We start from the raw sequence: 27,720 nt of genomic DNA, 5'->3' as shown, positions 1-27,720 counted from the left end.
GCTGTGCCTGTCTTGTTGGCGCCGTACGGATGCTGGACTGGTTGCTGCGAGATTGTCGGGTCGAGTTCAACTTTTGTCGAAACGATGATGTCGAGGTGAGGTGGGCTTTGTCAAAAAATTTGTACGCTTGGCTGTGCTGCGAATTACGCGCATTGCCTTCCAGAAGATCATCATTGGAAGCACAACAACGAGGGGAGGAGCAAGTCAATTCTACTATGGAGTGATTGACTACTATTTGAGGAATCCGATGAGAGTGCTGAGCATGTCTCTCATGTCCTCGTCTTCCGGAGCTTTCGGATCCAAACCCTCCCGCTGCTCTACCAGCGAAGCCTTGATGGCTTTCAGCGCGCCCTCTCCTCCCTCTGCCGTGATGGTCTGCTCAACACTCGGATCCTCCGCAACCAGCCAGGCGAGAATGAGATCCACGGTCTGGAGACAGAACAGCCCACCATCCAGCCGGCGGGAGAAGAACTCGTCCGCCCTATCCTCTTGCTCTTCGTCGTCCAGCATCCTTCGCTCGAGCTGAATATCCTCATCGACTGCCGCGACCTTGCGTGCACATTCTGCCCGTAGTCGTAGTAGCTTGACGAGTTTCTCAGATTGTTTCTCGGAGAACTTGGCGAGCGTGCGGATGCGTGCGGCTGACTCGCCGGGCAGTAGACGCAACAAAGCGGCGAAGATCCCCAGCAAGTGCTCAACTGTCGTGCTGTCGATCTTTTTCATAAACACTCCAAAGAGCGTCTTGAGTCCAGCCGCTTCTACAATTTGTTCACACACTGCCGCCGCCGCTGTATCCTGTCCTCCAGCCGCGTGATCGAGCAGTCGGAGGGCGCGGACTTTGCTGAATGTGCCCTCCTTGAGCATGATGAGGCATAGCTCGACACCTTCTGCTTCCACAAACTTGGTCTTGCCCGCCGGCTCATCTACCACGCAAGTCAATGCGTCGAAGATGTTCTCGGCGTACTCTTCTTCCGCGCTCTCCTTTTCTGGGTCTCGTTTTCGGTAGGTAGACAGTAGGCGTAAGAAAAGATCTACCCCGTCCACGTCCACCGCCAGGCGTCTCCGTATCGTTGGTGAAGACTGCAAAAGCACTTGCAATACCTCCGCCGCATACTGCTTGTTTTGTCCTACCGGCTTATCCGGTCTGCGTATGCGATCGCAAAGCCAATTCAACACTTTCTCTTGTCCGAGCTTCTCAGCTACGCCTTGCTGGCTGGCCAGGTTTTCCATGACCGCCAAGCTGTGGTAGACACCGCTTCTGTCGCTCTCGTTGTTCTCGTCCAGTCGAGCGAGGTTGCTCATGAGTAGCTCCAACAGATCTGCATCGAGAAGCGCGGTGGCCAACGCGTCCCACTGCTCCTGCTCCGCCTCGACATCCTCATCTAGCAGCTCGGAGATGATTTCAATGGCCGCAATGGCAATGTCGGTATTCTCATGCGCAAGCAGCCCCACCAGACTGGCCAAACTTTCGCTCTCCGTAAACTGCTGGTACAACTCCGGGTGTTCACTGAGCAGACTCCAGCTCTTGATCTCAGCGTCCAGGTCCGCCTCGCTCGCCATGAACTTCTGCGGCTCATTCTCATACCGCGCGCGCAACTCTGCATTCTTGCCGACCTTCTTCTCGAAACTGACGACCAGGCTCTTCAGCCACGCTGCATCAATCTTCTCCTCCTGTATATCCTCCTCGTCCTGCTGATCGATGTAGTCCAGCGCGTCCGCGGTATCTCGCGTGACACCGCCTCCGAAAAACCGCCCTTCTTCATCGTCGCCTTCTTCATCGTCAGGAGGAAGGTCTGGCCCAGCCTCTAGATCGTCGTCATCGTCGGCTGCATCTTCCACTGTTGCTCCGTTCGCATGCGTGCCGTTTGGGGAGCTCTCGGCGGATAGCTTGGTGGCTTTGTATGCTGCTTGCGCGTCGGGTGTTTCCAGTTTGCGCTTGATCGAGCCCGAGGGGAGGTTCGGCTTTTTGAAAAGGTCGTCGACGCTGGTCATCTTGAGGATTTGCGGTATTTGTAAAGCATTTCCTGGGTAGTTGTAGTGGAAACTTTGATGGAGGTGGAGGGTTTGAATGTTTAACGAATTTAGGATCTCGCATCCTCACTTTGACACCTGAGGCAGAACTGTCAGGCTGCACGCACCAATCGCCCTGTCCTCCACACTCGTCTTTGCATACGCTGCGTATTCCCAAGGCTCTCATCAAACACGTTGTCCGAGTACTACTCCTCCATCGCGTAGGGACTATCTACCGCCGTTCATCATTACCTGATATCCACATTGCCATCCTCGCCGTCCAGGCATGAACTTGAGACCGCAGACCACCAGTTCATCATATGTGAAGAAGCGATGGCATTCCTAGCAGCTCTCGGCGCCATTTACCCGTAGCAGATCTGGTGGATCATTCGCATGAGATGCACATGACTCAGGACGGAGATCAGATGTCAACCAGGCACTTGCGATAACCAAGATACACCCTTTATCAACCACGTCGACTAGCCGGACCGGCGGGCCGCGCTACGCATTCGTGAAGACTCCGACTTCAGCTTCCCCAGCACTTCACTTCACCTCTCTATTGGACCGCTTCACCACTCCTTCCCCTTCACTGCTTCTCACCTGCAATCGATCGGGGCCATGCTCACCAAGCACAACTGACGTCTGCATTGCGTGGACTGCCCACGAGCAGCTCGGCGATTGGCTCGCTGAGTGGGTGCCGACAGGGCTCCGCGTCTTTTACACTTTGCCCACCCCGCAAAATCTCCAACACGTTCCCGGCTGGTGCCAGGCACAGGCGGCTCGAAGTGAACAGCAGGCTCCGCAGCATGACCAAGCGAGCTCGCTTTCATGACGTCCGTCTGAGGCCTTTTCGCCGACCTGCCCACGCGCTAGACGTCACTGCAGGCACTGTCTTTGCTTCCGTTTCCAAACATCCCGCCCTCAACCGATGTCTTCGCCGAGCTATTAGCCCCCTTACTAATCCTCCCCCACACAACGTGTGCTCTTCCAAGCCAATGGCCCAGAAGACAAGCCGCCGCTCGCACCGCATCTGGATGCTGGTGGGTCGTTGCCTATGCTTTACTGGTGCTTGCTCCAAGCTGTGACTTTGTTCTCGGCGGATGTAGTTTCTCGAACACGCTTTGACGCCGCACTAACATGGTTTGGCCCGCGCCCGGGCCCGTTTCCCTGCAGCGTTGGTGTTTGGTTTGCGATTGCGTGCCGTCAACAACCTGGATGGCGACAATGATACAAAAGACGGTTGGTGTAGCTCTCGAGATTTCCTAGCTTGGAAGTCGTTTCCTTGGCCGCTTTTTCTCCCTTTACTACAATGGGTTCTCTCTCGGACGGGGCTCCGTCCAAGGGGCAGACCTCAGCCTCAAACATCATTGACATTCGCTCTGACACCGCAGGGATTGAGTTGAAGCAACTCATCCTCGACGGACTAAAGCCTGAAGATGCGCAAGAGAAGAAGACCTTGCCTACCCTGTTGTTGTATGACGAGGCTGGCTTACGGCTGTTTGAAGACATCACGTATTTGGACGAGTACTACTTGACGAACCAGGAGATCTGGATGCTGGAGCATTATGCAGACCGGATTGCCGAACGAATTCCCAACGATGCTCTCATTGTCGAGCTCGGTAGCGGGTAGGCAACGTCCATTGACAAGTGTTGCTTGCAAGCACAGCGATTGACCCGACCATGTAGCAATCTCCGCAAGGTCAAGATTCTGCTGGACGCTTTGGAGCGAGATGGCAAGTCTGCCTCCTACTATGCCCTGGACTTGATGGAGTCCGAACTCGTGCGAACGTTGGCGGCTGTCCCAAAAGATGCTTTCAAGCACGTCAAGTGCGCCGGCCTCTGGGGAACGTACGACGATGGACTTGCATGGCTGAAGCGTCCGGAGAATGCCAACCGACCCAAGGCCATCCTCTCCCTGGGCTCGAGCATTGGTAATTTCACGCCAGAAGAAGCGGTGCCATTCATCTCGCAGTTCACCGACGAGCTGAAGCCGAATGACATGATGCTGGTCGCCATCGATGCCTGCCAAGATCCCGACAAGGTCTATCATGCATACAACGACCGGGGTGATGTGACGCACAGATTCACGATGGTCCGTTCTCTGCTCTCCATTTGCCTTGGTTGTGCCCGAAGCGACATGCTATTGCAATGGTTTTGTGGAGCGACGCACTCGTGGAACGTGAGCTGATACGTCTGTAGAATGGACTGAAACACGCCAACACTCTGCTGGGCCGTGAGGCGTTCAAGCTGGACGAGTGGGAAGCTGTCGGACGATACGACGTCGAAGGCAGCCGCCATCGGGCTTTTGTGGCGCCGAAGACGGCGACAACGGTGGAGGGCGTCCAGGTGAACGCCGGCGAGTTAATTCAAATTGAAGAGAGCAACAAGGTCTCGGAGGCCGAAGCCAGCCGCTGGTTCAACCAAATGCTTGGCAAACGCGTCATGCAAGGTAAGCAGCGATCGACCCTTGCCTGTTTCTGGTAAGAAGGCGCTTCCGCTAATAGCAATGCGCCTGCGCAGGGAGTGTTTTTGCTAACGAGGATGGATCCTACTGTAAGTTGCGGCTTATTCATTATTTGTGCATCTTTGGAATCAGCTTGACGCCCCTCACTTTCGTTATCAAACTCACCACGCCATTACATAACCCATCACGATCAGGGTCCTGTCAACCTGTTGACCGATTCATTGTCGCGCGTGTTGACCACCTATCCACAGTCTTGCACCTACTCAGTCCTACCAAGATGTTGTCGACAGCGGATCCGGCGCAGTACGCGGCGCATCCCGTGCCCAGCCTGGAAGAATGGCACGACCTCTGGCGCAACTGGGATACCATCACCCAGCAGATGATCTCCCACGAGGAGCTCTACGAAAAGCCGATTAAGCTTCGAAACGAGTGTATCTTCTACCTCGGACACATTCCCACCTTCCTCGACATCAAACTCACCGAGGCGACCAAGACGCCGCCGACGGAGCCGAAGTATTTCTATCAAATCTTCGAGCGCGGCATCGATCCCGATGTCGACAATCCCGAACAATGCCATTCCCACAGCCAGGTCCCTGATGAATGGCCCGCTCTCAAGGATATCCTGGCGTATCAGGATCGAGTCCGCGAGCGTACGACCAAGCTCTACAAGACCGGCCAGGCGTACAACGACCAATGGACTGGACGCACGCTATGGCTCGGCTTCGAGCATGAAGTCATGCACATGGAGACGTTGCTGTACATGCTCGTGCAAAGCGAGAAGACCATCCCTCCGGACGGTGTGATGGCTCCCGATTTCGAGCAGCTCGCCGCTCAAGCGAAGAGGCAGGCCGTTGAGAACGAGTGGTTCGATATTCCTGCACAGTCGATTGAGTTCGGCCTCCACGACCCCGACAACGGCGATGGGCCGGTGCGGTATTTTGGGTGGGACGTCGAGAAGCCGGCGTACACTAAGCACGTCAAGGCTTTCAAGGCTCAAGGCCGCCCCATCTCGAACGGCGAGTATGTCAAGTACCTCTGTGAAAGCGGGAAGACGCACGAGCTCCCGGCGTCCTGGATGCAAGTTTCCGAAACGAACGGCGTCAACGGGACGAATGGGGTGAATGGGCATCACGTGAATGGCGACGCTGCATTTTACGAGTTCTTGCACGGAAAGGCTATTCGCACCGTGTACGGACCCATCGCTCTCAAGCACGTGCTGGACTGGCCTGTTGCTGCGTCGTACGACGAACTCGCTGGCTGTGCCGCTTACATGGGCGGTCGAATCCCGACTCTCGAGGAGGCTCGCAGCATCTACGCTCATGCCGGCGAGCTGAAGAAGAAAGAAGCCGACAAAGTCTCGGGAAAGAGAATTCCGGCGGTTAACGGGTAGGTTTGCCATCATTAAATTACGCGCCAGATCTTGCACTGATCTTTGAAAACACAGCCACTTGGTGAACGAGGGCGTGGAGGAGACGCCCCCATCCAAACGTTTGATTAACGGCGCCTCCAACGGCGCAACTCACCTCGACCCCACGAAGTTCCACGTCGACCTCGAGCAGGCCAACGTGGGCTTCAAACATTGGCATCCCATGCCCGTCACTCAACATGGCGGCACACTCGCTGGCTTGAGCGAGATGGGGGGTGTGTGGGAATGGACGAGTTCGCCGCTGGAGAAGATTGCTGGCTTTGAACCTATGAAGCTGTACCCTGCTTACAGTGGTATGCATGATTCATCTATGATGGACGGTGTGGGGCTTGCTGACCGTTTGACAGACGACTTTTACGACGGCAAGCACAACATTGTCTTGGGAGGATCGTGGGCCACGCATCCTCGTATCGCGGGCCGCAACACCTTGTAAGATCTTTCGTCCCCTGTGCATCCTCACCGCCGACTGACGGGTGTTTGCAGTGTGAATTGGTACCAGCGCAACTACCCGTTCGTGTGGGCGGGTGCTCGTTTGGTCAAGGATGCCTGAGGCCTCACACCGAGACACGCCGCACGTCTCCCCTCCCTATGTTTGACGACTCTCTCCTTATTCCTTGAAGTAACGTGTTCCTAATCGCAAACATCTTTTCCTCTCCCCAGCTATTGTCGAGCGCATTGTCATTTCTTCACCCCTTCCGCGACCCCCGCCAAGCCCGTCACAGCCTTGTGCAACCTGAAACGTCGCCCGCCAAAAAGGCTAAATAGGTCAGCGTCGCGCTTCACAACACCTCAACACAAACACCGCTCTTCCACCCCGCCAGCCACACAAACAACAACAATATCAGTTTCTGCATCCGGGAGTGTGACGAACGAAGCACTGCACACCCCTTTCCGTCGGTCCACTTTCTCTCCGCCGCGTCGCTATCAGCAATAAGTATCGCCTTCGTCTGCCCGCTGCTCTTCTGTCCTCAACGAAGCAGAGCAACTCGCGGGTCTCTTCCTTTCCCCTGCTTCCATCCAGTCTGTTCAATCCCCTTTCCCCGCCCCCAAGAGAATGTGTTTGCATCCTCTCGAAGCCCAGGAAAGTACCACGACTCTGCGGGATTTCGCCATCTCGCGACGCACGCAAACGAATCGCATACCTCGCACCACCAGCAGTTGCAATCATACCCACACCGGGAAGGCGAAGAGGTTGTGGCATGAGTCATAACAGCGACTTGCTCATACGATGCCCAACGATATCTATCGGTAGGCTGCCTTGTCTTCATCGTTGGGGTTAATATTACCAGCTAACCTTTTGAACCACCAGCTGGGAAGGCACCGGCAGCCTGGGTGTGTTGCCTTGAGATCCACATGAGTAAGTTATACGGATAGGCTGCTAACATCCTGATAGTCCACCACTGCCCGGAATGCTATCAACCCCTCACACGGCCCCAAGCACGCACGAAATGCCTAGGCAAACACGCAGAATGGTGCCCCAACTACCACACCCAGCTCTTCAAGAAAGGCAAGGCTACCGTTCGTCCCGTCCAAAGAAGAGAACAATAGCTAAACCATCGTCAAACAATAGGAGCCAGCGGCACCTGCGATCCCTGCCGCCGCAGCGAAGCCGAGCACCTCAAACGCCACCGCGAAATCGCAGAGCTGCTCGCCGAGTTCAAATCCACCAAAGCAGCAACATCCCTCGACACTCATCCCGCTTCCTCTCCGTTGACGCCCAAATGCCTCAACATCCTCGCCAACAGCACCCCCTCCCCAAGCCCCGATACACCCACCCTGACGAAAAAGGAACGCAAAACGCTCAAACGCGCCAAAAAGGTCGCCGAACGCCCCGGAAAAGTCGTCAGCACAGCGGAAATCGAGTTTGTCGCGAATATTCTACACCCTCCCGACCTTGAAACCGAAGGCCTCGACCTCGAACAGCAGCTGCTGGCGGACCTCGACATCAAAATCAACCGCGCCTACCACAAGGGAACGAGCAGCACAGCCGTCGCGCGCAGGGAAATCATCAACAAGGATCGTCATCACCACCACTCCGACGGCAACGGTGTATCCTTCGCGGAATCAGAGGAGTGCAAAGGCCTACTGCAACTCCTCGACGTCCCCCCTCTCACGCCCACCTCCCCCGCGAGCGCGAAAACAGTGCAAGCCAAACTCGTCCGCTGCATCGAGCACGATCTCCAGCACGTGCGCAAAGAAGAGGAGGGCACGATGATGCGCAAAGCGGGCTTTTGGCGCTGGGCGAGCAGAAAGGCGTATAATCGCTTGGTGGAGAATGGGCGGATTTGGAGTGCTAAGGGCTCCGAGGCGGGGAGTAAGGGGAGTCGGACGGAGTCTGCAGGGGAGGGGGATGAGGGGTTGACGGAGGGGGATGAGGGGTTGACGGAGGGGGATACGGATGTTACTACTCCCGACGACGAAGAAGCAGTCGATGCCGAGCTTGGGGCGCTGAGTTTGGACTTGACTACCGCGGTGAAGATTGTCGACGTCGAGGATGCGGCTGCGACGGCGTCAATGGCCGAGGATGATGATGCTGCTGCTGCTGCTGCTGCTGCTGACGACGGAGGTTGGAAAACCGTCGGTCCGCCTTCGGGCAAAATACCCACTGGACGATTCTATCGCAAGGCGCCGCCTGTGGGCAAGTTGCAGCTTGTGCATAATGGTGGGCTCGAGCAGTTTGCTTCGCCGGTGAAGCCTGCGAGACGTCTTCCGCGTGGGTTTGCTGTGTCGTGGGACTAGTCGATGGGGTTGGGCAGGACGCTGATTGGAGGAGGATTCTACGAGGAGAGATTGGGCAAAGACGGTGCGTCGCATGGGTTTCTTCGTCTGGTGGAGTGCTCTTGGGGACAGAGATGAGACGGTGAGAAGGTCAGGCATTGGGGCTGGAACCCTTTGCCTTCTCGCGTTGATGTTAGCACGGCGTATTGGGAGAGACGAGCGGTGGTAGCAGTGCGAATGACGGAAAAGCTTCTGCACTCTTCATCCTCTTGTCTATGTTCTCCTTTCGGTGCTTCGTCGTCTTGTCGTCGAGGCTTTCCCGTTCCGACTGCTGTTAGGAAGCAAAGCAGTGGTCTCGCTGGGACCCTCGGCCTCCCGATCAACACTCTCACCATCGGACTCGCCCACCACTTCCTGCCGTCTGGCCGCAAAATAATACCTAATCGCCAGCGCGAGCAAGAAGGCCTGCAAAAACCCCGTAACAATAAACACCGTCCACGTGCTCCAGCCCTCCCACCCCACCCTCAACCACAAACTCAGCGCAAACAAAAACGCCCCCGGCACCTGTATCAGCATCGTCAGAATGCTCAGACTCTTGATCTCGCCCATTTGCCAGGTGAAGTAGATTTGCGGCAGGTATTGCACCATGGCGAGCGCGCTCGAGCCGGTGCCGAGGACGTTGGCCCAGGTTTGGGCGACGTGGTGGGGGAAGGCGAAGATGACGACGAGGGAGGCGATGCCGATTGTGAGGAGGGCGAGGAGCACGCTTATGCCTACTATTACTGCGTCGCGGCGTTTCGGGGGTGGGGTGTGGGTGAGGGAGGCGGTGGAGGAGGTGAGGTCGACGTCGTCGGTGGGGAAGAAGATGAGGAAGAGGAGGACGCTGAGCAGTGATGGTTGTTATTAGTGCTCGTCAAGCTGGGTGAAGGAGAGACAAACATGAACATGAAGCAACTCCACTGCAACCCAATCTGCGCCACGCCCAACAGCGCAGCAGCACACTCGCCCCCGCTGACCTCTTTACAGCATCGCATGTCTGCTCTGCTGGCCGGCAAGACGAGGATGTTGGCAATGGCGGCCATGCCGGACAGTCCGCCGAGTAGCACCCACCATGGCGACAGGCCTTCGGAGCTGCGGCGTGAGATGATCTTGATGTGTTGGGGGAGGTAGGAGACAAGGACGCCCACGAGGATGAAGGCGGCGAGGAAGACGGTCCATGGGTTTGGAGAGGCGAGGTGCTCGCAGGTGCGAGAAACAGGTTGCATGGTGGGCGGTTGGTGTTGATTCCGGGAGGCGTTGGGGTCACATGGCGGACACCGATGATGCTGCGCGAGTCGTCCGAGAGGGTGACTTGTCGAGAATATAGTTCGTGGAGAAGAAGAGGGAGTGTTGATGATGAAACACAACAAGCCCGCCCGCACCTTCCTCTTCCCTTCCCCACACCTTCCAGAAGCGGCAGCGAAGCTTTGGCCCCACTATGGGGTGGGAAATTTTGGTGGTTTCGCGCAAGTCACCGTACCTCAACTTCTGCACACTCCCGAACCCACGCCGCATGCTCGCAGACTGCAGAATGGGCCTTGAAAACATGCTGGCCCTCCCCTCGGAGCTGTTGCTGCTCTGGCATGAGCATCGCATCGAGCTGCTCCTCTCCGCCGGTTTCTTCCTGGCGTGTGTTCGAGTCGCGATCCATCGGCGCCAAAGGCCAGCGAAACCCGAACTCTCATCCCCTTCTCCACTCGTCGTTGACATCAAGGCGCCTCAGACCGTCAAAGATGTGCTGGAGAAGCCAGTCGAACCATCCCCGCGCCTCTCTACGACTAGTGCAGCCCTCAAGCCAAGTTCTGGTCCGAGACGAGTCAAAGGCGTGAGGAAGACCAAGGCCTCGAGTCCGGAGGGAAGGCAGAGTGCTGCATTTGACACCATTGAACCGCACATCTTCTACTTCTCCCTCTCCGGATCTACCAAGTCTTTCGCCCAACATCTGCACCAATCCCTTCTCCAATCATCTGATGATCTCCTCCTTCCCGCGGTCCTGCACGACTTGACCGACATCGATTACGACGATTTCTTCATTGCCCCACCCAAAACACCCCACCCTCGAGCCGCGCCCTTCTACCTCCTTCTCTTACCGACCTACGACATTTCCACGGAGCTCGACAATTTCCTCTCGAACTTACAGGAAACTCATCATGACTTTCGCATCGATACGCACCCACTTTCTGGTCTAGCCGGATACTCAGTGTTTGGGTTCGGCGACAAACATGAATGGCCATCGGAAGATGCAGGCTTCTGCACGCAGGCGGTGCAAGTGGACAAATGGATGGCGAGGTTGACAGGAGGAAAGCGAGCCTTTCCACTCGGCACCGCAGACGTCAAGAGTGGTGCGGAGACAAGCTTTGAGGAGTGGAGCGTTGGATTGAATACCGCTTTTACCGACGTTGCCGCTGCTAAGGGCTTAGGACTCGGCGTGGAAGGGAGTGGCGATGCTGTCGAAAGCGGATCTGAAGACGATGATGACGATGCTGGCATCAAGCCTCCACGGACAGGCGACCTCGAAGACCTCAAGGCGCCCGTCCCGATTGACTTTACCACCGCAAAGGCCATTGTGAAGCCAATGGTCCCCACTACTTCACCAACTTATGCGGCGCTGACGAAACAAGGGTACACCATCGTGGGCACCCACTCAGGTGTCAAGATCTGTCGGTGGACCAAGAGCGCCCTCAGAGGTCGAGGTTCCTGCTACAAATATAGCTTCTACGGCATCCAGTCACATCTTTGTATGGAAGCCACTCCTTCCCTCTCCTGCAGCAACAAATGCGTCTTCTGCTGGCGCCATGGCACCAACCCCGTCTCGACTACATGGAAATGGACCGTGGACCCGCCCGATGAAATCTTTGTCGGCCTCAAAGAAGGCCATTACAAAAAGATCAAGATGATGAAAGGCGTTCCAGGCGTGCGTGCGGAACGATTCCAGGAAGCGATGACGATCCGTCATTGCGCCCTGTCTCTGGTAGGAGAGCCCATCTTCTACCCGCACATCAACGAATTACTTGCAATGCTTCACAAAGAGCACGTCAGCACTTTCCTCGTCTGCAATGCGCAACACCCCGATCAGCTAGCTGCCCTGGGACCGGTGACTCAACTCTACGTCTCCATCGACGCTTCAAACAAGGAGAGTCTCAAGAAGATCGACCGTCCACTTCACCGCGACTTCTGGGAGCGCTTCCTCCGCTGCATGGACATTCTCCGCGAGAAGCGCTTCACTCATCGCACTGTCTTCCGCCTTACTCTGGTCAAGGGGTTCAACATCGAGGAGGAAGCAGAGGGCTACGCAGATCTCGTGCAGCGTGCTTTGCCCTCGTTCGTGGAAGTCAAGGGCGTCACCTATTGTGGTACCTCTACTGCAGCAGGGGCTGGACTTACAATGCGCAACGTCCCATTCTACGAAGAAGTCTCCGCCTTTGTGCTGGCTCTTGAAGCTGCCCTCCTCAAACGAGGACTCCAGTACGGCATTGCTGCCGAACACGCCCACAGTTGCTGCATCTTACTCGCGGACAAGACGCGATTCTTCCGATCTGATGAAACAGACACCACAGAACGATGGCATACTCTCATCGATTACCCAAAGTTCTTCAAGTGTCTGGAAAGTGGCGAGCAATTCAGACCGGAGGACTATGTTGGTGCTGCCACGCCGGAGTGGGCGCTTTGGGGTAACGGTGGATTTGACCCGAGAGACGAGAGGGTGGATCGCAAGGGGAGGAAGATCGAGGAGAGCAAGGAGTGAGATTCGACAGACCAATGCCAAGCATTCCCTTTCAAAGTCTTCTTTCATATTCTGTCATGAGTTTCCGAATCCGGCGCGGAACACTTCTAACACAAAGAACAAAGCCGTCACAGTCTGAGCGCAATCATGCATTCACTTCCCTCGAAAATGGCGCGCAACTCATCGCAAACCCCTATACTCGACATACCACTCCTACTCGCCCGCAATGATCGACCTCGAGCCTGTCCGACTGTACAAAGACGAGCAAGGAGACTCAAAGTCTTCCCTGGCCGGTCCCTTCCAAGGCCTCGCCTTGCACAGCACGGATGTGCACAAGTTGAACCCTCGCGATCCGCATTCCTTCAAAAGACGCCGCGAGGAAAGCACGGAGAGCGAGGACAGAGCGTCATCGACCGAAAGGGAGAACGACACCACGCATCCCACAATGGACGAAGAAGAAGCCGCTCGCGCTCAGGCAGAAGACACGGCTTTCCTCAAGCCGGAACACCTTGCCGGAATCCCCATGTCCGCTTCCCTCCACCGTCGCATCAAAACATCCATCGCAGACCTCTACGTGAAGCAGCAACTCCTCCCCGCCCTCATCCTACTCGCCCACGCCCGTTTGCTCGGCCGGCCCGAACTCGAAAACGCAGCAGACTATGCCCGGACGGCGCAGAGACTCGCAGAGACACTCGGCGCATCGAAAGCACTCCACGCCCGCTGCTCATTCTACATTGGATTGGCCGAGCTGCTCCTGTCGCGCATTAGTGCAAGCGCCATATCCCGACCGGAATCGTTCAACTCCGCTGATAACTGGCGGGCGAAGTCGCCGAGCTATCTGCAGCACTTCCAGACTGCCACAGCTGCTAAAGGAGTGTATGCCGAAGGGCGCTGGGCGGAGGAGTACGTGACGTACTTGAAGAAGGAAGAGCGACAGCCAGACTCGCCTGCGGATTCAGAGATGTCACCGCAGAGTCAAACGAGCTGGGTGGGCAAACTCTGGGGCGCGATTCGCAGGAGGCGAACGCAGTCGCTGGAGTCCTCTGATGCCGATGAGGAGTCGAACAATGCTGGCGATGATTGGAAAGTGGCCGACGAAGACCTACCCGACCTCGATTCCGAGTTTGAAAGCGATGCAGACGAGGAAAAGGAAGCCAACACCGCCTTCCACAGCATCGAAAACATCGACGATTACGAATCAACCGCCATGCCAGGGAGATACTGCACCCCGTCGCCCCTGAGCCCTCGCTCGCCCAGCCCAGCAGAACCTCTGCTCCCCGTCTTCAGTCCCACCGCCACTCAATCCCCGCCTTCTACACCCGCCAGTCCCACAGGCCGGACTATCCGCTGTCGAGTCGTCAGTTTCGTCGACGGCACAGCCGAAATCACTTCGTCTACGCCCGAACAGCAGGACTCGTCGCTTTCGCATCGCCGCAATCGGTCGATAACGGCGCTCATCACGCGAAGGGAGAGATTGCCTTCGCAGGAAGAGCAGATGGAGGAAGGGCTAAGTCCGTTCATGGCGACCTTTGGCGAGGATGTGCGTAAGAAGTTGGAATGATGCTATTTCTATCGCATTCATACGCTGTTTGCCAACAATGGGGCGAATGTCATGGTCTGTCTAGTGCTACAAATGTTCATCTCAATACTTTTTATTCCACTGTTCAATTTTTTTTGGGGGGGGGGGGGGGGTTTACGATGTCGGTTTTTTCCCAGTCAATAGTCCTCAACGCCTTCGCTATGCGACTGCCATTCTGTGCATTCACATTCTTGGGGATTGCAAAAGTCCAGCTTCTACTCATGCTCCTGCTCAAGGCGCCATGACGAGTGCCAGCAGTGCCATCCGGACAAACATGCCGTAGCGCATCTATTGCATCACAAAGTCAGTAAAGGTCCGTAGAGCGAAAGCATCAACAACTCACCTGTCTGAAATACGCCGCGCGAGGGTCATGATCGACGTCCTCATGCAACTCCATATTGCGCGGCAGCGGATGCATGACAATCATGTTCTTCTTCGCGTCTCGCAGCGTCCGCGCGTCGACGACCATCTTGTCCTTCACCTTCTCGTACACGGCAAGGTCGCTGAAGCGCTCCTTCTGCACGCGCGTGCAGTACAGCACGTCGGAGTTGGCGATCATCTCGGGTGTCAAGTGCTCCGACTCGGCGCCCAGTTGGCCGCGCGCTTTGATGCTTGCTTTCAGCTTGCTGGGCAGGGCGAGGGCGTCGGGTGCGGCGAGTTGGATGGTGACGTTGTAGTGGCGCAGGATCTCGCAGAGGGAGTGCACTGTTCGGCCGTACTTGAGGTCGCCGGTGAAGGTGATGGTAAGGCCGTTGACCGTACCCAGCTCCTCACGGATGGTGAACAGATCGAGCAGAGCTTGGGTGGGATGCTCTCGAGAGCCGTTGCCGGCGTTGAGAATAGGGCGGTCCGCTGCTTTGGCGGCAACGTCCACGCTTTCAGGCTCCGGGTGGCGGAGGACGATTGCGTCGGCGTACTGATCGAGGGTGCGGATGGTATCGCTGAGCGTCTCGCCCTTCTGCGTGCTGGAATGGGCTTCGTTGGTCACAATTGTCGAGCCACCCAAGCGCTTCATAGCAGCATCAAAAGAGGAAGAAGTGCGAGTGGAGGGCTCGAAGAACAGAAGGCAAAGAACACGGCCTTTGAGCACATCGAGAGCTCCACCGCGCTCCACTCCCAGACGCATTTCCGCGGCGACGGTGAAGAGCAGATGCAAGTTCTCCCTCGTGAACTGCTTCACGGATAGAATGTCTTTACCTTGGAAAGGCGAGCCCTTGAGGAGATTTGCCAGGCTGACAGCGGATTGCGGCTGCGGCAGGATGGCAGGCGCCGTGGGCACATCCGCAAACATTTGGAGATCGATCTTGCCAATGCTGAAGTCGTAGTTGCGTGCTATGGCTTCGATGAGGATCTTCGCGTTTTTGACGTTGGTCACCAATGGCGTCTGGTAGTCAACGGCCATTCGACGTGTCCTGTAGCCCTTGCTCATGTAGTTTGCGGGACGTCGGAACTTGTTGCTGGAGGGCAGATTGATGTAGAGATCAATCAAGTTGTTGGCGAGGGCGTGCGTGAGCGAGTACTCTTTGCGCTGGTCCTCTTCTGGCAGAGCTTCGAGGAACTGAGCGGGAATGCCATGCTCCTCCAAGAAGTCTGCAGTACCAGCGGTGGCGTAGAGCTTATACCCCAGCTTGTGGAGTTTCTCGACCGATGGCAGAAGCTCCATCTTCTCCTTGAACGAGCCAATGGAGAGCAGGATGTTCTTCTTGGGAAGCTTGAAGCCGGTAGCAATCAGCCCTTTGATGTAGGCCTCGTACTTGGTGCGGCCGAAACATGCGACTTCTCCAGTAGAAGCCATTTCGACGCCCATCACAGGATCAGCACCAGACAGTCGGGAGAAGGAGAATTGTGGAACCTTCACGCCGACATAATCCGGCTGAATTGTTAGGGGTGGGTATTCGCGGACAGGCAGGCCAGTCATAGCCTTGGTCGCCATCTCGATAAGATCAAGACCCATGACTTTCGACACGAATGGGAAAGACCGAGATGCGCGGACGTTGCATTCAATCACCTTGATCTCATTGTCCTTTGCAATGAATTGGATGTTGAATGGTCCGGTAACATTCAGGGCGATTCCGATCTTCTCCGTCGCTTCTTCAATCTTGCGCACAGTCTCGGGATCGAGATCTTGGGGTGGTAGGATGAGAGTCGCATCTCCAGAGTGGACACCGGCGTTTTCGACGTGCTCGGACACGAAATGTCCGATCATGGTACCATTGCGAGCCACGGCGTCCATTTCGATCTCTTTTGCGTTCTCAATATACTTCGTAATGACCACTGGGAATTCCTTGGAGACCTCCGCAGCCTGGTTCAGGTACTGGGCCAGATCGTGCTCGGAGTAGACAGTGTTCATGGCGGCTCCAGACAAAACGTACGATGGCCGCACCAGCACCGGATACTTGACCATGTTGCAGAAGGCCCTCGCTTCATCGATGCTGGTGAGTTCCTTCCACTGCGGCTGATCGACACCGAGTCTATCGAGCATACGGGAGAACTTGTAGCGGTTCTCCGCAGTGTCAATCATCTCAGGGGAGGTGCCGAGTACTTTGACATTCGAGCGGTAAAGCGGCAGGGAGATGTTGTTTGGTGTTTGACCACCCATGGACAGGATGACGCCGCTGGATTGCTCCATCTGGTAGATGTCGAGGATGGTTTCGAGCGTGATGTTCTCGAAGTACAATCGGTCGGCTTCGTCGTAGTCGGTGGAGACCTGCGAGGTAGTCAGTGCCTGCTTCATCGTTAAGGGTGGAACGGAGAGGTGGCTCACGGTCTCCGGATTGTACTGTTCATTATTCTGTCAGCAGATGATTCCACGAGCAAGATAATTGCGTCAGAAGCTTGACGGCAGAATGTGAATGACTTACGTTGACCATGACGGTCTTGTATCCATTCTCCCGCAGTGTCCGAATGGCACGAACAGAGCACCAATCGAACTCCACAGATGAGCCGATTCGATATACACCCGAGCCCAAGACCATGACTCCACGGTCATCAAAGGTCACATCATGCTCCGCTCCATTGTAGGTCAAGTACAGGTAGTTGGTGTAAGCCGGGAACTCCGCCGCAACAGTGTCAATCTGCTTGACGACAGGCATGATGCCAGATTCGAGACGGAGACGCCGCACAGCTTGCTCGTTGCTGTCCCAGAAGAGCGCGAGCTGGGCATCAGAGAATCCCAAGGACTTGGCTTGGCGGAACAACGCCGGCGAGATGCTGGCGGTGGAGTGTGTTCGCATGAGATTGCCGAAATCACTGAGGCCCTTCAGCTTGTGCAGGAACCAGCGATCGATCTTGGTCAGATTCCAGATGCTTTCGACACTGTAGCCGTTGTGCATGGCATTGGCGAGGGCGAACATGCGTTGGTCGGAGGGGGTTTGGAGTTCAGTGTCGATGTCAATGGACATCAATGCGGTTGTCTCGTTGAAGCCCAAGTTGCTGGGATCGACTGCGCGGATGGCTTTCTGGATGGCCTCTTCAAAGGTGCGCCCAATGCTCATGACCTCGCCAACACTCTTCATCGACGAGCCAAGTAGAGTGGACACTCTGGTGAATTTCTTCAAATCCCATCTGGGGATCTTGACGACGACATAATCCAACGAAGGCTCGAAGCAAGCGCAGGTGACCTTGGTGACAGTGTTGCGGATCTCGTTGAGAGGGATATTGAGGCCCAGCTTCGCGGCAATAAACGCCAGGGGATATCCGGTCGCTTTGGATGCCAGGGCCGAAGATCTCGACAGACGAGCGTTGACTTCGATGATGCAGTACTCCCGACTATCCGGGTTGAGAGCATACTGAATGTTGCACTCGCCAACCACACCGAGATGTCGAATGACCCTTACAGCTGTCGTGCGGAGCATATTGTAGTCCTCGTCAGACAACGTCTGAGACGGTGCCACCACAATCGAATCTCCTGTGTGGATGCCGAGAGGATCGAAGTTTTCCATGTTGCACACAGTAATGCAGTTGTCTTGCGCGTCACGAACGACTTCGTACTCAATCTCCTTCCAGCCCTTCATGCTTCGTTCGATGAGAACTTGAGGACTCGCTGCGAAAGCCTTATTGCAGAGGTCGAGAAGCTGCGCTTTGTTCTCTGCGAATCCACTTCCTAGCCCACCAAGAGCGTATGCTGCGCGGATGATGACCGGATACCCGATGCTCTCAACTGCCACCAGAGCTTCCTCGACATTGCTGGCAGATTTCGAGTTCGCACAAGGCGCACCGATCGATTCCATGCTTCGTGCAAAGAGCTCGCGGTCCTCGGTGGTAATGATTGTGTCGATTGGCGTTCCCAGAACCTTGACCCCAAGCGCTTCGAACTCGTCTTTGAGTTGGATACCAACTTGGAGGGCAGTCTGACCACCAAACGTGACGTAAATTGCATCTGGACGTTCCGCTTTGATGACTTTGCGCACAAAGTCGGCATTGACGGGGAGGAAGTAGACTTTGTCTGCCAGGCCTTTGGACGTCTGAATGGTGGCGATGTTCGGATTGATGAGGATGGTGTAGATGCCCTCTTCTTTCAATGCTTTGATCGCCTGGCTGCCGGAGTAATCAAATTCACCAGCTTGCCCGATGCTCAACCCACCACTTCCGAGGACAAGCACCTTCTTGACATTGACCTTGGGCTTCAATGCTCGGTTCTCGGCAATGTCACCGCCGGGGAAGCTGACTGGTTGCTCCATCTCTGAAGGGTTGCGGATGACGTTCAAGATTGTCTGGATGAAGACATCGAAGAGGAATTCGGTGTCTCGTGGGCCCGGAGTGCTTTCAGGGTGGAATTGCACCGAGAAGTAGGGTCGTGTCGTGTGTCGGATACCCTCGTTGCTGTTGTCGTTGGCGTTGATGAAGAGCTCCGACCATTCCGACGGCAGCGTCTCGGCGTTGACGGCGAATCCATGGTTCTGTGAAGTGATGTAGCATTTGCCGGAGAGCAGATTGGTGCAAGGAATGTTGTGGCCGCGGTTTCCGAACTTCATCTTGAGAGTTGATGCGCCAGCAGCTCGGGCCAGCAGTTGGTGGCCAAGACAGATGCCGAATACGGGGGTCCGGGCTTCCTCCAGCGCCGCTGCGATGTGCTTGACGGTCTTTTCCATCAAGGATGGATCACCAGGGCCGTTGGAGATGAAAAGACCGTCATAGGTCTTGCCAGCAAGCTGCGGAAAGTCGTAGTCCCAGGGCACAACCTGAACCTCGACGCCGCGATTGACGAGGCAGCGCAACTGGTTGTATTTGAGGCCCACATCGACGCACAGAACACGCACAGGTCTACCGGACGGATGAGACAACGCAACTGACGGGCTCGGGGAATAAATCTTGGGCTCTTTGATTGAGACTATCCGAATGAATTAGATTTGATGGATGATGTCTACGTTGTGGCAAGGCGAGCTTACCGTCCGCAACCAAGTTCCGCTTGTTCGGATCATACCAATCCACCTCCTCGTAGACCGGCACCTCTTTGGAGCGGTGGAAGTAGGAGTGGATGCCATTGACGCTCAAGTTGGCGGAGTTCATGCCAGGCACATTGGGCGTCATTGCTGGAGTCATCGTCCCGTTGGGTGTTGCCGCTCCACTGGGAGTCATGGCGCCATTGGAAGAGAGATCCGGAACGCGACGGGTTCCAGATTGCAGGAGCAGTCGCCCCAGCATGCTACCGTTCTCACGAATCCGTTTCGTCAGGGCCCGGGTGTCGACTCCGCATACTGCCGGCACATTCTGTTCCTTCAACCAAGCGCCGAGGGACGACTTGGCCAAGTGATGGGAAAAGTTCTCGCCGCAATATGATGCGATGACAAGGCCGGCAATGTGGATCTCGGAGGATTCGAAGTGAGCCGGGATGTCCTTGAGGACGGCGTCCATTTCGTCTCTACTTGCGACGCCATAGTTTCCCACAAGGGGAAAGGTGATGACCAGGATTTGCCCGCGGTAGGAGGGATCCGTGATGGACTCTGGATAGCCGACCATGCCCGTCTGAAAGACCAGTTCGCCGGCAACGCTGCGAGGGGCACCGAAGCTTTCCCCTTCGCAGAAACGAATGGAGTTCTCGCCATCCTTGACTTCGAGAGCCATCATGCTCTCCATCTCTTGGTTGGCCATCTCCAAGAGCGGCTGCGATGGTCGCAGAGGAGTGTTGCAAGAGCAGAGATCAAAGTATTTTGATATTCAAAAGTTCTGAGTGTCGACAGAAAAATTTGGGGATGGACCAGAACGCGCAAAACGCGCTAACCGCGCTAGTGCAAAAGCTTAAACTTAAATTGACGGCACAATGTCATCTCACCTCGCCTTTCGTTTGACCGCAGCGATGGCTATATTTGCTACTCTGTCCTTTTGATCTGTCTCGGAAGGCCTACCCAGCAGCCCAACATGACGACGCAGAATGCAATACAGACGGGATGGAGAACGAAGGTCCCCACCGCCTGTGCCAGTGTACCCGTGACAAACGGCACCACGGCGCCTCCGCTGGATCCAGCGCTGCTGATAAATCCGATTGCGGAGACCTGCACGCTTCCGGGGAGAAGTTGTGTGAAGATAGTCTGAGCGCATGGGTAGACGGGTCCCAGCAGCAGACCGATGATGGAGACGGCGACTATCTCGTGTCAGCGATGTCAAACGATGTTGTACGAAGAACTGACCGGAGTCGCCGATGACCTGGAGATGGTGTCAGCCTTCATGTTTATTTGCGAGTCATGCTGCGTATTGCTCACATTCGGGATCTGCCAAGCCAAGATCTGGAAGACGACCACGCCGACGCCGAGCCCAAAGACAAACCGCTTCTCTCCGACCCATCTGGCTGCGTGCGTTAGGACGAAGCGGCCCACGGTGACTAGAAACTCAAGGTTAGCACTGCCTTGGTCTCACTTGAAGGTGCTGGATAAAACAAGTCCAGTGCTCTGATCAGTTGCGCGAGGTTGCCAGGTATCGATCGCTGCAATTGATCTCGAAGCAACTGAACAAGTTCCTCCAAAGATTTGCTTACTTCCCGCCCAGAAGCCACTCGTGACTACCTTATGTCAGCCAGTCTATCGATCGCATTGTATAGCCGAGTTATTACCCACCGTAGCCGACGTTCTTCGGATTCCCGTGGCGATAAGCAATCAGGTATCTGATGGATGTGGTCAGCGCTGGTCACATCCTCCACAGTATGCAGGTGTCCGGCTACGCACGAGATGAACCATCCTGATTCGGAAACTTCGATCCCTTGGTAGGCGAAAACGAACAAGGCTCCAACCAATGTTGTCCGGTTCTTGAGGGCTCGCGCGATCCCCGATCTGCCTTTGCTCGATCGTCGAGCTCCATCGCCACCCTGTCGACTGACGACCTCTACAAGACTGTTGCCGAAATGATCCACATCTTCACTTTCGTAATTCCAAAAGGCCCATCCCGTCGCAAGCAAGCAGCAAATGCGGACGGCTCTGCACCTGGTCAGCGGGTCCAATGAATGCATTTGCAGCTTTCCTTACAGTGGGATTATGTAAAAGAGATGCCAGTTCACTCCATGAGACACCAGTGCAGTGGCGATGATGGGCGCCAGCGTTCCTCCGATGCCGTATGATCCATGGGCAGCGCCGAGCACTACCGTGGAGTTGGCCAGGTTGGCGCAAAAGACATTGTTCAACGCTATATTCAGAGCTTCGCCAAACCCAAGGAAGCCGTAGGCGATGACGACAACGGGAAATGGTACTGGACAAGCAATGACCACATATGCTGCGATCAAGAACACTTCAGACAGCATCAAACAGCGGGCTCGCTTGAGTTTGGTATCGAGGTATTCGGCGAAAAAGGCCGCCGTCACGAATCCCACGGCGTTCGAGATCCAGATCAGAGACACGACCGCATAGCCGATGTGATAGTCGGACTCGATGTATGGAATGAGAGCTCCGGGGGCTGCATCGTTCAGGCCGTCGCCAAAGTACTGCAAGCACGCGGATAGGTGTCTCCATTTGTTCATTTTCGGGTACCACCAACTCGGAACGACGCCTGTGCAACCTTCCTGCGTTGGTGTTGGCGGTCGACTCTGTTCCAGGTCGCTCAAAGGTTTTGGCGTGGCTGCTCCGTCATTCTGACTTTCCGTCCAATTCGACACGGTTGCTGTCGCAGTTTTCTCTGGTCGTGAAAGCGGTTTGACGAGGCCATAGTCGGGCAGCTCGATGGCGTCGAGCTCATCGTTGGTTGGGGATCTGGAGGGTGTGTGGGCGACTCGTGTCTGCCGTTGCGTCTCGTCGGACAAGAAGTGAATTGCTCCAGCGAGAGTAAACGCTGACATGCTTAGCACGTAGGGTATCGGGTGAGGCGAGTATAGATGTCCAGTGGACTGTCTTGCACTACTGAATCGTGATCTTGCGAAGCAAGAATAAATCTCGACGGGAGGAGACCGCCGCAGCCAAATACTGCAGCCGTGCGTTGAGCGGAACTACCGCATCGGGAAGTGGCCGCTTTTCCTAATGAGGAAGCCTCCGAATGCTAGCCTTATTAATAATTGTGGTAGCTGGCTTGTGATCGCACGCTGACAAGAGTGGTCTCTGACCTGCAGAGGGAGGATCTGGCCGATGAATGACTGATACTGAGCTTAGTGATATTTGAAAGAGGATGACATAGGCTTCAAAATCATCGAGGCTAGCTCTGCAGAAATAACAAGTGACTTGGCAAAGTGCATAGTCTTTCAAAGCAGTTGAAGTAGGACATGCCAGTGCATCAGGACGGATCAAGCCAGATGTTCCTTCAAGAAGAAGAAGACGTAGGATTGAGGATGAGGTAGTAGTCGTAGTCGGGGTCCGGGGTGAACGTATAGTCATCGAAAGAGGTAGGGCACTCTGTTCCAAATAAATCGATCGGACTTAGTAATTCGCAGTTCTCAGAGGCGGCGTCGAAGTTGAATGCACAGCACTCGAACTCTTTGTTACAGGCGTTGTAACAATCTGGATAGGACGTAGCCGTAGCAACAGACTCGCTGACGAAAAAGGATGTCTTGGTCACTGACGATCCACAACCGGTTGCAGAGGAGAAACCATAGGAAATCGCACTTATCCCCGGCGTGCAAAATGATGTCACCGTGGTGCTCGTGCTGATGGAGGTTGTGTCGATAGTGGAGAATACTGTTGAAATGCGTGCTGGTGCAGTCTTCGTCACCTGCGCCCATGGTATTAGTATCGCTGTCTGGGAGACGGGAGTCATGCTGCCTACCGTCGTGGTGGATGGTCTCTGAATGCAGGAGCAGGCAGCGCTAAAATGATCCCCTCCGGCGTGGTATAATCGGGAAGAGCAGTCATGCCATTGACTAGCTTTGGCTGGATTGTCTCGCCTTCTCAGGGTGGCGGTGTTTGTGATGGTAGGGCCGGAAGATAAAGTAGCAGAGCCCGCAGTACTGCCCGGATGTTAGCTTGCAACAGAGTGCAAATAGTTGCGAGACTAGAAGAGTACGAACGTCGTCTCTGTCGTGGTGGTCGTGGTGGTTGTCAATACCGATGTCTTTCTGACCACCTTGGTCCTCGTTGGCGTGATTGTCACCGTGTGTGTAATTGGTTTTACAGGCCAGGCAGAGGAGCAGTAAGACTCTGCTGCAGGATAGCCGTAGAAAGGTTGCATGCAGGAGTAGGGTTGCTGCCGGCAGACCTAGGTTGAAGAGAGATTGATCAACGAATGTCCCATTTCCATCAGGTGAGAAATTGCACGTACAGGACCAGGCCAGCCGGATGCGCTAGCAGGCACGAGTTGGGCAGCGACAGCAAACAACAGCCATGTGATTGTTGGAGCCATTGCAGCCGCTTGCAGGATGGCAGGTCCACGAGCTGTGTGCGTACAGGATAACCAGGCGCGAGCTGCGGGAAGGATGCATCGCGGACAGCAATGAGATATAGGGGGACATGATGGGGGACATGATGGTCTCCGTACGCCCGAAACGACGCGCTGCTCATGCACGGGTGAGAGTGCGTCCGCGGAGGCATCTTGCAAGGTAAATAACGGCGCGGAAATGGGCGGCGTGGTGAGGAGTACATCGTTATTGGATGCATGGAGAGGCGTGCATGCTCCGTGGCGTCGACACTAGCCGTGTTGGACTCTTTTCAACGTTCCAATACAAAGATAGCGAGGAAAATCGGTCCGAAAGTGCACCGCATGTAGTGAAGTTGAAGATCATGCCACCCGCGTGGTGGGGAAGCATGATCTCGAGGACGCCAACCTACCTTACCATCGTTACTGTGCAGCTCCGGTCACTCGGCGGAACTGGACATATCAATGGCCGGCCAAAACATCCTAACGATGGCGTGCTGGATTCGTTGCCGCAAAGCCCCAACGACAGTACGGAAAGTCGAGGGACGGTGTGAGTCATCTGATCTAGCTTCAAGTTATGGCTAGTGTGCCGCGGACCTCATTTGTTCTCTGGTCGTTACAGACTGTACATAGCTAGCTAGGTACCTTCAATCTCAAGTCCCCGAAATCCAGTCAATTGATGAATCGCAACCGTATAGCCCATTAGACGTCAGCCGCACATTTCCGGTATTCAACCAGCACGTCGACATTCCACTTTTCTGAACATGCCAAACGAAACGGTCAACGGAGTTCCCATAAAATCCATTGTCGAAAAGTCCCCGTTCGACCCTGCACTCGTCCAACGGATTACCAGGCGCGAAGACAACAAAAAGTTCGCACTCGACGTGATCGAGTCAGATCCGCAATGGCCCGTCCACTTCCAGACCTTTAAATCCCGCATCCTCGCAGCACTCGAGCAGCAAAGCCCCGCCGATGAGGCGCGCAAAGACAACGCGCCCCAAGTCACTGTCCTGGCCGTCAACCACGTCGGCTCCACCGCGGTCCCCGGACTCGCCGCCAAAGCCATCCTGGACATCGACCTCATCCTCTCCGACAACACTCTCGCGGCCGAAGCCTTCTACGTGCCGCGCCTCGAGGCAGCCGGCTTCCAATTTCTGTTTCGAAACCCGCAGTGGCACGAGCAGCGCTTCTTCCGCTCCGAGCAGCCCATGTACTGCCATTTGCACGTCTTTGGTCCGCTATGTCCGGAGGTGGAGCGGCACCGTATCTTCCGCGACTGGTTAAGGGAGCATGCTGATGATAGGGAGCTTTATGCGAGCACGAAGCGGGAGGCCTCTGCTGTGACTATAGCCAAAGGGGAGTTTATGGATGAGTATAATGCTCGAAAATCGGGGGTGTTGCTGGGGATATACAAAAAGGCTTTCACTGAATTGGGGTATATATCTTGATGAAGTATGAAGAACTATATCCACTTGTCATCGCCAGAGGTTGACACCCCGTTCAACTACGAGGCAACACTCTTCTACTTCGTTTCGTGCGCACTCGTAGGAGGAGAAACATGACAACCATGCCAGCAAGAAAGGTCGAAATGAAACGTCGGTCAATCCCCAGTCGAGGAAAGATGCCGTCGGTAGACCCGATATCCCAGCCGAGTGGCAGCTCGGTGATGATGATGGGAGACTCCGACAGTCTTTCGCCGTTCATGTCGAGCGCCTCCACGGAAATACGCGAATGATAACCTTGACAGACGAGCGACGTTTCGAAGCCCGTCTTTCGCGTCTCACCAATGACAATGCCGGGGTCGTTGTCGCTCTTCACCGCGTATGCCTTCCAGCTATGCACCTGCGTGGCTCCGTCCCAGCTCACGTAAATGATAGTGATGGGTTTTTGCTGAGCGTTGATGGACACCATGGCTTTCGCCACCGGCCAATCAGTCGGGTAGGAAGTAAAATTGAATTTGTACGCACGATAGTTGAGCAGGCGACTAGAGATGAATGATCCTTCAAACACCAGTTCGCCGCCGGCGGTGTGCTCTGTGATGTATGCATTGTCGCCCCAATTGGCCAAGACGTTGCCGTTGTCGAGTACTTGCATGTTGCCTCTTGCAAACGTGTATAGTCCATCTGGTCGTGGAATACGGCGGACCAGCGTCGCAGTCATCGGTGAGGTGGTGAGATGAAGCGCCACGGTGAGCAATGATGACTGCTCGGCTGTCGGCGTTGATCCAATCCCATCGTATGCGTTGTCAAGGAAGGAAAGTTGTATTGTCGTGTCATTGCGTGAGCGCAGTCGTGCATCGTGCTGGCGGCTGAAGGTGAAGCCGTCGAGTCGAAAATCGGAATTCGTCCCGCCGAGCCGCCAGATCACGCGGCCGTCTTCTGCGGACAACAGGTAAATTGTATCTGTTGCCCTGGCCGAGACAAGGTATTCGCCATTGTCAGTCTTTTCGATTGCATTCACGTGACTATGTCGGATTGACGTCAGCATCGAGGTTTTCAAGCAGAAGTGGAACATGCTCACAACGGATCCCATATGCCCTGTTCGACGCTGGGCGAGATGTTCTCTTCCAAAGACAGATGCTCCGAGGCCCACCATTCGAACAGAACGTGGTTGTCGCGGATGCGTACCTCTTGGAATCCACGGTCGAGAAACGTGGTGCGAGGACTGCTGGACTGTCGTTCTTGTCGAAGCGTAATGATGGCAGAGTAACCATCGTGCAGTGTGGTGAATTCATGGAAGTCCTGCTTATCGTCGGGGTGATGCACTTGTGCCTTGAGTTGGAGGGTAGCGTCGATTATATACCCGACGCTGTGTCCGAACACCGAGCGCGAGGTCGAGTTGGGCGCTACGAACGTAAGATGACCCACGCCGCCGATAGTCGTGACCTTGAAGTCGAAAGCGCGTCTATTGCGAGCCACGCTGGCGCCACTCCAAACAAGCTCCTGACACATACGAGTCGTCAGCAAGATGCTTTCGAGGTCGATGATTCAATGCATACGCCATGGCCGTCGTAAATATGAGGCCCAATCTGCTGTGAGATGTAGAGACTCGAGGGAGACTCGCACTCCAGACAGTCGTACGGAGCGAGAAACAGGTATCCCGGCGTCACTTTGTCCACGTTGTTCACGGTGTTGATGAATTTCGGCGATCGAATGTCGGGCCTCTGGCGCAAACTTAGTCAAGGGCATTGCATTGTGAGCGAAGGCATCGTTCCTACCGTGACAAAAGTGTGGAGATCACCATCGTTCCGCAGGCCTGCGTTGTTAGCAGGCGTGGCGCCGGCGTGAGCATCCCGACATGCTGCAACCAGAAGCAACGCAAGGCTCAACAGCCAACGCAAGCATGAGCACCACTGCATCCTGGGCCATCCTTGTGCACATCATGGAAGGGAACACCGCGGGGTCACGGCTTAGATGTAATGCGAAGTATCGTATCGATGTGGGCCGTCCTAGCCTTCAATGTGGAGCGGAGTATCGGGCTCATCCAGCAGTTTATGGGGCGCTAGCAAAGCTTGAAGAACTCTTAACTTGGTACGTAGCTGCGTATAGACTGGCTGGAATTGCAGGTCTATATTCCAATCTCGTCGTGTTACTGGCTTCAAGTTCGTAGATGTTAGCACTCGTCATCCCTATACGATAGTGATGTCGACACGTCTCGCAACGAAATCTCCGACGAGCCGGCTTGCATATACAAGACAGTACTATGTGCAACGACCACGGCGATGGCAGGATAAAGGGGACGCGATACATCTGTGTACGAAGCTTCATAACCTAAGGTAATCAACGGAAAATTCGATTGCCGAGAAAGGAAGTTGTAGTCAGCAGGGCAGACAACATCCGACTTCATCTCGTTTCCTCTCATCACCCCTCGCCCCATCGGCGTGTCCACTTCCCAGGAATCACAGTCGGAGTCTCCACCTCCGCCTTGCACTAGTTCAGGCCGCGAACCGTGTATGCTGTCTCGGGCTCACGCTTCTCCTCCGCCTCGCGCTTGTTCAAGCC

The 27,720-nt window shown here is 55.3% G+C and overlaps 12 protein-coding genes across 12 annotated transcripts; 6 read left to right on the top strand and 6 right to left on the bottom strand.

The window, feature by feature from the left end:
• Positions 1–188: 188 nt before the first annotated feature.
• On the bottom strand, positions 189–2,046 carry BDY17DRAFT_296835 (Catenin-beta-like protein). Its single transcript, XM_033733508.1, has one exon. The coding sequence runs from the start codon at positions 1,990–1,992 to the stop codon at positions 232–234; it is 1,761 nt and encodes a 586-aa protein (XP_033589695.1). The 5' UTR covers positions 1,993–2,046; the 3' UTR covers positions 189–231.
• Positions 2,047–3,175: 1,129 nt separating this feature from the next.
• Positions 3,176–6,562, top strand: BDY17DRAFT_296832 (C-type lectin protein). Its single transcript, XM_033733507.1, has 8 exons — positions 3,176–3,636; positions 3,697–4,102; positions 4,210–4,459; positions 4,531–4,563; positions 4,726–5,860; positions 5,919–6,193; positions 6,248–6,329; positions 6,384–6,562. Exons 1-8 carry the CDS (start codon positions 3,320–3,322, stop codon positions 6,448–6,450), a joined length of 2,565 nt encoding a protein of 854 aa, XP_033589694.1. The 5' UTR covers positions 3,176–3,319; the 3' UTR covers positions 6,451–6,562.
• A 616-nt stretch (positions 6,563–7,178) lies between these two features.
• On the top strand, positions 7,179–8,266 carry BDY17DRAFT_296817 (uncharacterized protein). The gene has a single exon (XM_033733506.1). The coding sequence runs from the start codon at positions 7,310–7,312 to the stop codon at positions 7,796–7,798; it is 489 nt and encodes a 162-aa protein (XP_033589693.1). The 5' UTR covers positions 7,179–7,309; the 3' UTR covers positions 7,799–8,266.
• Positions 7,955–8,848, top strand: BDY17DRAFT_141707 (uncharacterized protein). The gene has a single exon (XM_033729519.1). The coding sequence runs from the start codon at positions 8,112–8,114 to the stop codon at positions 8,637–8,639; it is 528 nt and encodes a 175-aa protein (XP_033589692.1). The 5' UTR covers positions 7,955–8,111; the 3' UTR covers positions 8,640–8,848.
• Positions 8,849–8,891: 43 nt separating this feature from the next.
• On the bottom strand, positions 8,892–9,883 carry BDY17DRAFT_250192 (uncharacterized protein; the record flags this gene model as incomplete). Its single annotated transcript, XM_033731043.1, has 2 exons — positions 8,892–9,501; positions 9,558–9,883. The coding sequence occupies 2 exons, from the start codon at positions 9,881–9,883 to the stop codon at positions 8,892–8,894; spliced, it is 936 nt and encodes a 311-aa protein (XP_033589691.1).
• Positions 9,884–10,203: 320 nt separating this feature from the next.
• BDY17DRAFT_316647 (radical SAM superfamily-domain-containing protein) lies at positions 10,204–12,402 on the top strand (the record flags this gene model as incomplete). Its single annotated transcript, XM_033736025.1, has 1 exon — positions 10,204–12,402. One exon carries the CDS (start codon positions 10,204–10,206, stop codon positions 12,400–12,402), a length of 2,199 nt encoding a protein of 732 aa, XP_033589690.1.
• Positions 12,403–12,607: 205 nt separating this feature from the next.
• On the top strand, positions 12,608–13,942 carry BDY17DRAFT_323880 (uncharacterized protein; the record flags this gene model as incomplete). The annotated part of the gene is made up of 1 exon (XM_033737097.1): positions 12,608–13,942. The coding sequence occupies one exon, from the start codon at positions 12,608–12,610 to the stop codon at positions 13,940–13,942; it is 1,335 nt and encodes a 444-aa protein (XP_033589689.1).
• Positions 13,943–14,057: 115 nt separating this feature from the next.
• Positions 14,058–20,112, bottom strand: BDY17DRAFT_296811 (bifunctional carbamoylphosphate synthetase/aspartate transcarbamylase). Its single transcript, XM_033733505.1, has 5 exons — positions 19,348–20,112; positions 16,822–19,289; positions 16,725–16,739; positions 14,304–16,667; positions 14,058–14,248 (listed from the first exon to the last, which is right to left on the bottom strand). Exons 1-5 carry the CDS (start codon positions 20,048–20,050, stop codon positions 14,192–14,194), a joined length of 5,607 nt encoding a protein of 1,868 aa, XP_033589688.1. The 5' UTR covers positions 20,051–20,112; the 3' UTR covers positions 14,058–14,191.
• Positions 20,113–20,124: 12 nt separating this feature from the next.
• Positions 20,125–22,404, bottom strand: BDY17DRAFT_296807 (major facilitator superfamily domain-containing protein). The gene is made up of 7 exons (XM_033733504.1): positions 21,415–22,404; positions 21,118–21,366; positions 21,010–21,056; positions 20,931–20,954; positions 20,659–20,777; positions 20,587–20,602; positions 20,125–20,540 (listed from the first exon to the last, which is right to left on the bottom strand). Exons 1-7 carry the CDS (start codon positions 22,215–22,217, stop codon positions 20,269–20,271), a joined length of 1,530 nt encoding a protein of 509 aa, XP_033589687.1. The 5' UTR covers positions 22,218–22,404; the 3' UTR covers positions 20,125–20,268.
• BDY17DRAFT_296799 (uncharacterized protein) lies at positions 22,392–24,136 on the bottom strand. Its single transcript, XM_033733503.1, has 4 exons — positions 23,627–24,136; positions 23,376–23,563; positions 23,135–23,315; positions 22,392–23,080 (listed from the first exon to the last, which is right to left on the bottom strand). Exons 1-4 carry the CDS (start codon positions 23,705–23,707, stop codon positions 22,673–22,675), a joined length of 858 nt encoding a protein of 285 aa, XP_033589686.1. The 5' UTR covers positions 23,708–24,136; the 3' UTR covers positions 22,392–22,672.
• A 230-nt stretch (positions 24,137–24,366) lies between these two features.
• On the top strand, positions 24,367–25,184 carry BDY17DRAFT_296797 (GrpB protein-domain-containing protein). Its single transcript, XM_033733502.1, has one exon. It carries the CDS (start codon positions 24,484–24,486, stop codon positions 25,165–25,167), a length of 684 nt encoding a protein of 227 aa, XP_033589685.1. The 5' UTR covers positions 24,367–24,483; the 3' UTR covers positions 25,168–25,184.
• BDY17DRAFT_141575 (ASST-domain-containing protein) lies at positions 25,156–27,362 on the bottom strand. The gene is made up of 4 exons (XM_033729518.1): positions 26,937–27,362; positions 26,718–26,882; positions 26,240–26,661; positions 25,156–26,183 (listed from the first exon to the last, which is right to left on the bottom strand). Exons 1-4 carry the CDS (start codon positions 27,075–27,077, stop codon positions 25,220–25,222), a joined length of 1,692 nt encoding a protein of 563 aa, XP_033589684.1. The 5' UTR covers positions 27,078–27,362; the 3' UTR covers positions 25,156–25,219.
• Between the last annotated feature and the right edge of the window lie 358 nt (positions 27,363–27,720).

This window comes from Neohortaea acidophila (assembly GCF_010093505.1).
Source record: "Neohortaea acidophila strain CBS 113389 unplaced genomic scaffold BDY17scaffold_5, whole genome shotgun sequence".
NCBI lineage: Eukaryota > Fungi > Ascomycota > Dothideomycetes > Mycosphaerellales > Teratosphaeriaceae > Neohortaea > Neohortaea acidophila.
The sequence above is the reverse complement of the archived record's forward strand: the minus strand, read 5'-3'. Positions and strand labels throughout refer to the sequence as shown.

What these genes read in the sequence shown, in the direction of transcription:
- BDY17DRAFT_296835 (XM_033733508.1), bottom strand. Translation starts at nt 1,992, where the DNA reads ATGACCAGCGTCGACGACCTTTTCAAAAAGCCGAACCTCCCCTCGGGC.
- BDY17DRAFT_296832 (XM_033733507.1), top strand. Translation starts at nt 3,320, where the DNA reads ATGGGTTCTCTCTCGGACGGGGCTCCGTCCAAGGGGCAGACCTCAGCC. An exon ending in TGACGCACAGATTCACGATG is followed by an intron (nt 4,103 to 4,209) that starts GTCCGTTCTCTG and finishes ATACGTCTGTAG; the next exon opens with AATGGACTGAAACACGCCAA. An exon ending in TAACGAGGATGGATCCTACT is followed by an intron (nt 4,564 to 4,725) that starts GTAAGTTGCGGC and finishes ACCTATCCACAG; the next exon opens with TCTTGCACCTACTCAGTCCT.
- BDY17DRAFT_296817 (XM_033733506.1), top strand. Translation starts at nt 7,310, where the DNA reads ATGCTATCAACCCCTCACACGGCCCCAAGCACGCACGAAATGCCTAGG.
- BDY17DRAFT_141707 (XM_033729519.1), top strand. Translation starts at nt 8,112, where the DNA reads ATGATGCGCAAAGCGGGCTTTTGGCGCTGGGCGAGCAGAAAGGCGTAT.
- BDY17DRAFT_296811 (XM_033733505.1), bottom strand. Translation starts at nt 20,050, where the DNA reads ATGGCCAACCAAGAGATGGAGAGCATGATGGCTCTCGAAGTCAAGGAT. An exon ending in GCGGAACTTGGTTGCGGACG is followed by an intron (nt 19,290 to 19,347) that starts GTAAGCTCGCCT and finishes TCATTCGGATAG; the next exon opens with TCTCAATCAAAGAGCCCAAG. An exon ending in GCGCGGCGTATTTCAGACAG is followed by an intron (nt 14,249 to 14,303) that starts GTGAGTTGTTGA and finishes GTGATGCAATAG; the next exon opens with ATGCGCTACGGCATGTTTGT.
- BDY17DRAFT_296807 (XM_033733504.1), bottom strand. Translation starts at nt 22,217, where the DNA reads ATGTCAGCGTTTACTCTCGCTGGAGCAATTCACTTCTTGTCCGACGAG. An exon ending in GAATCAGGATGGTTCATCTC is followed by an intron (nt 21,057 to 21,117) that starts GTGCGTAGCCGG and finishes CACATCCATCAG; the next exon opens with ATACCTGATTGCTTATCGCC. An exon ending in TCCGAAGAACGTCGGCTACG is followed by an intron (nt 20,955 to 21,009) that starts GTGGGTAATAAC and finishes GACATAAGGTAG; the next exon opens with TCACGAGTGGCTTCTGGGCG.
- BDY17DRAFT_296799 (XM_033733503.1), bottom strand. Translation starts at nt 23,707, where the DNA reads ATGGCTCCAACAATCACATGGCTGTTGTTTGCTGTCGCTGCCCAACTC. An exon ending in CATCCGGCTGGCCTGGTCCT is followed by an intron (nt 23,564 to 23,626) that starts GTACGTGCAATT and finishes TCTTCAACCTAG; the next exon opens with GTCTGCCGGCAGCAACCCTA. An exon ending in ACCACCACGACAGAGACGAC is followed by an intron (nt 23,316 to 23,375) that starts GTTCGTACTCTT and finishes ACATCCGGGCAG; the next exon opens with TACTGCGGGCTCTGCTACTT.
- BDY17DRAFT_296797 (XM_033733502.1), top strand. Translation starts at nt 24,484, where the DNA reads ATGCCAAACGAAACGGTCAACGGAGTTCCCATAAAATCCATTGTCGAA.
- BDY17DRAFT_141575 (XM_033729518.1), bottom strand. Translation starts at nt 27,077, where the DNA reads ATGCAGTGGTGCTCATGCTTGCGTTGGCTGTTGAGCCTTGCGTTGCTT. An exon ending in ATCTCCACACTTTTGTCACG is followed by an intron (nt 26,883 to 26,936) that starts GTAGGAACGATG and finishes AGTTTGCGCCAG; the next exon opens with AGGCCCGACATTCGATCGCC. An exon ending in ATATTTACGACGGCCATGGC is followed by an intron (nt 26,662 to 26,717) that starts GTATGCATTGAA and finishes CGTATGTGTCAG; the next exon opens with GAGCTTGTTTGGAGTGGCGC.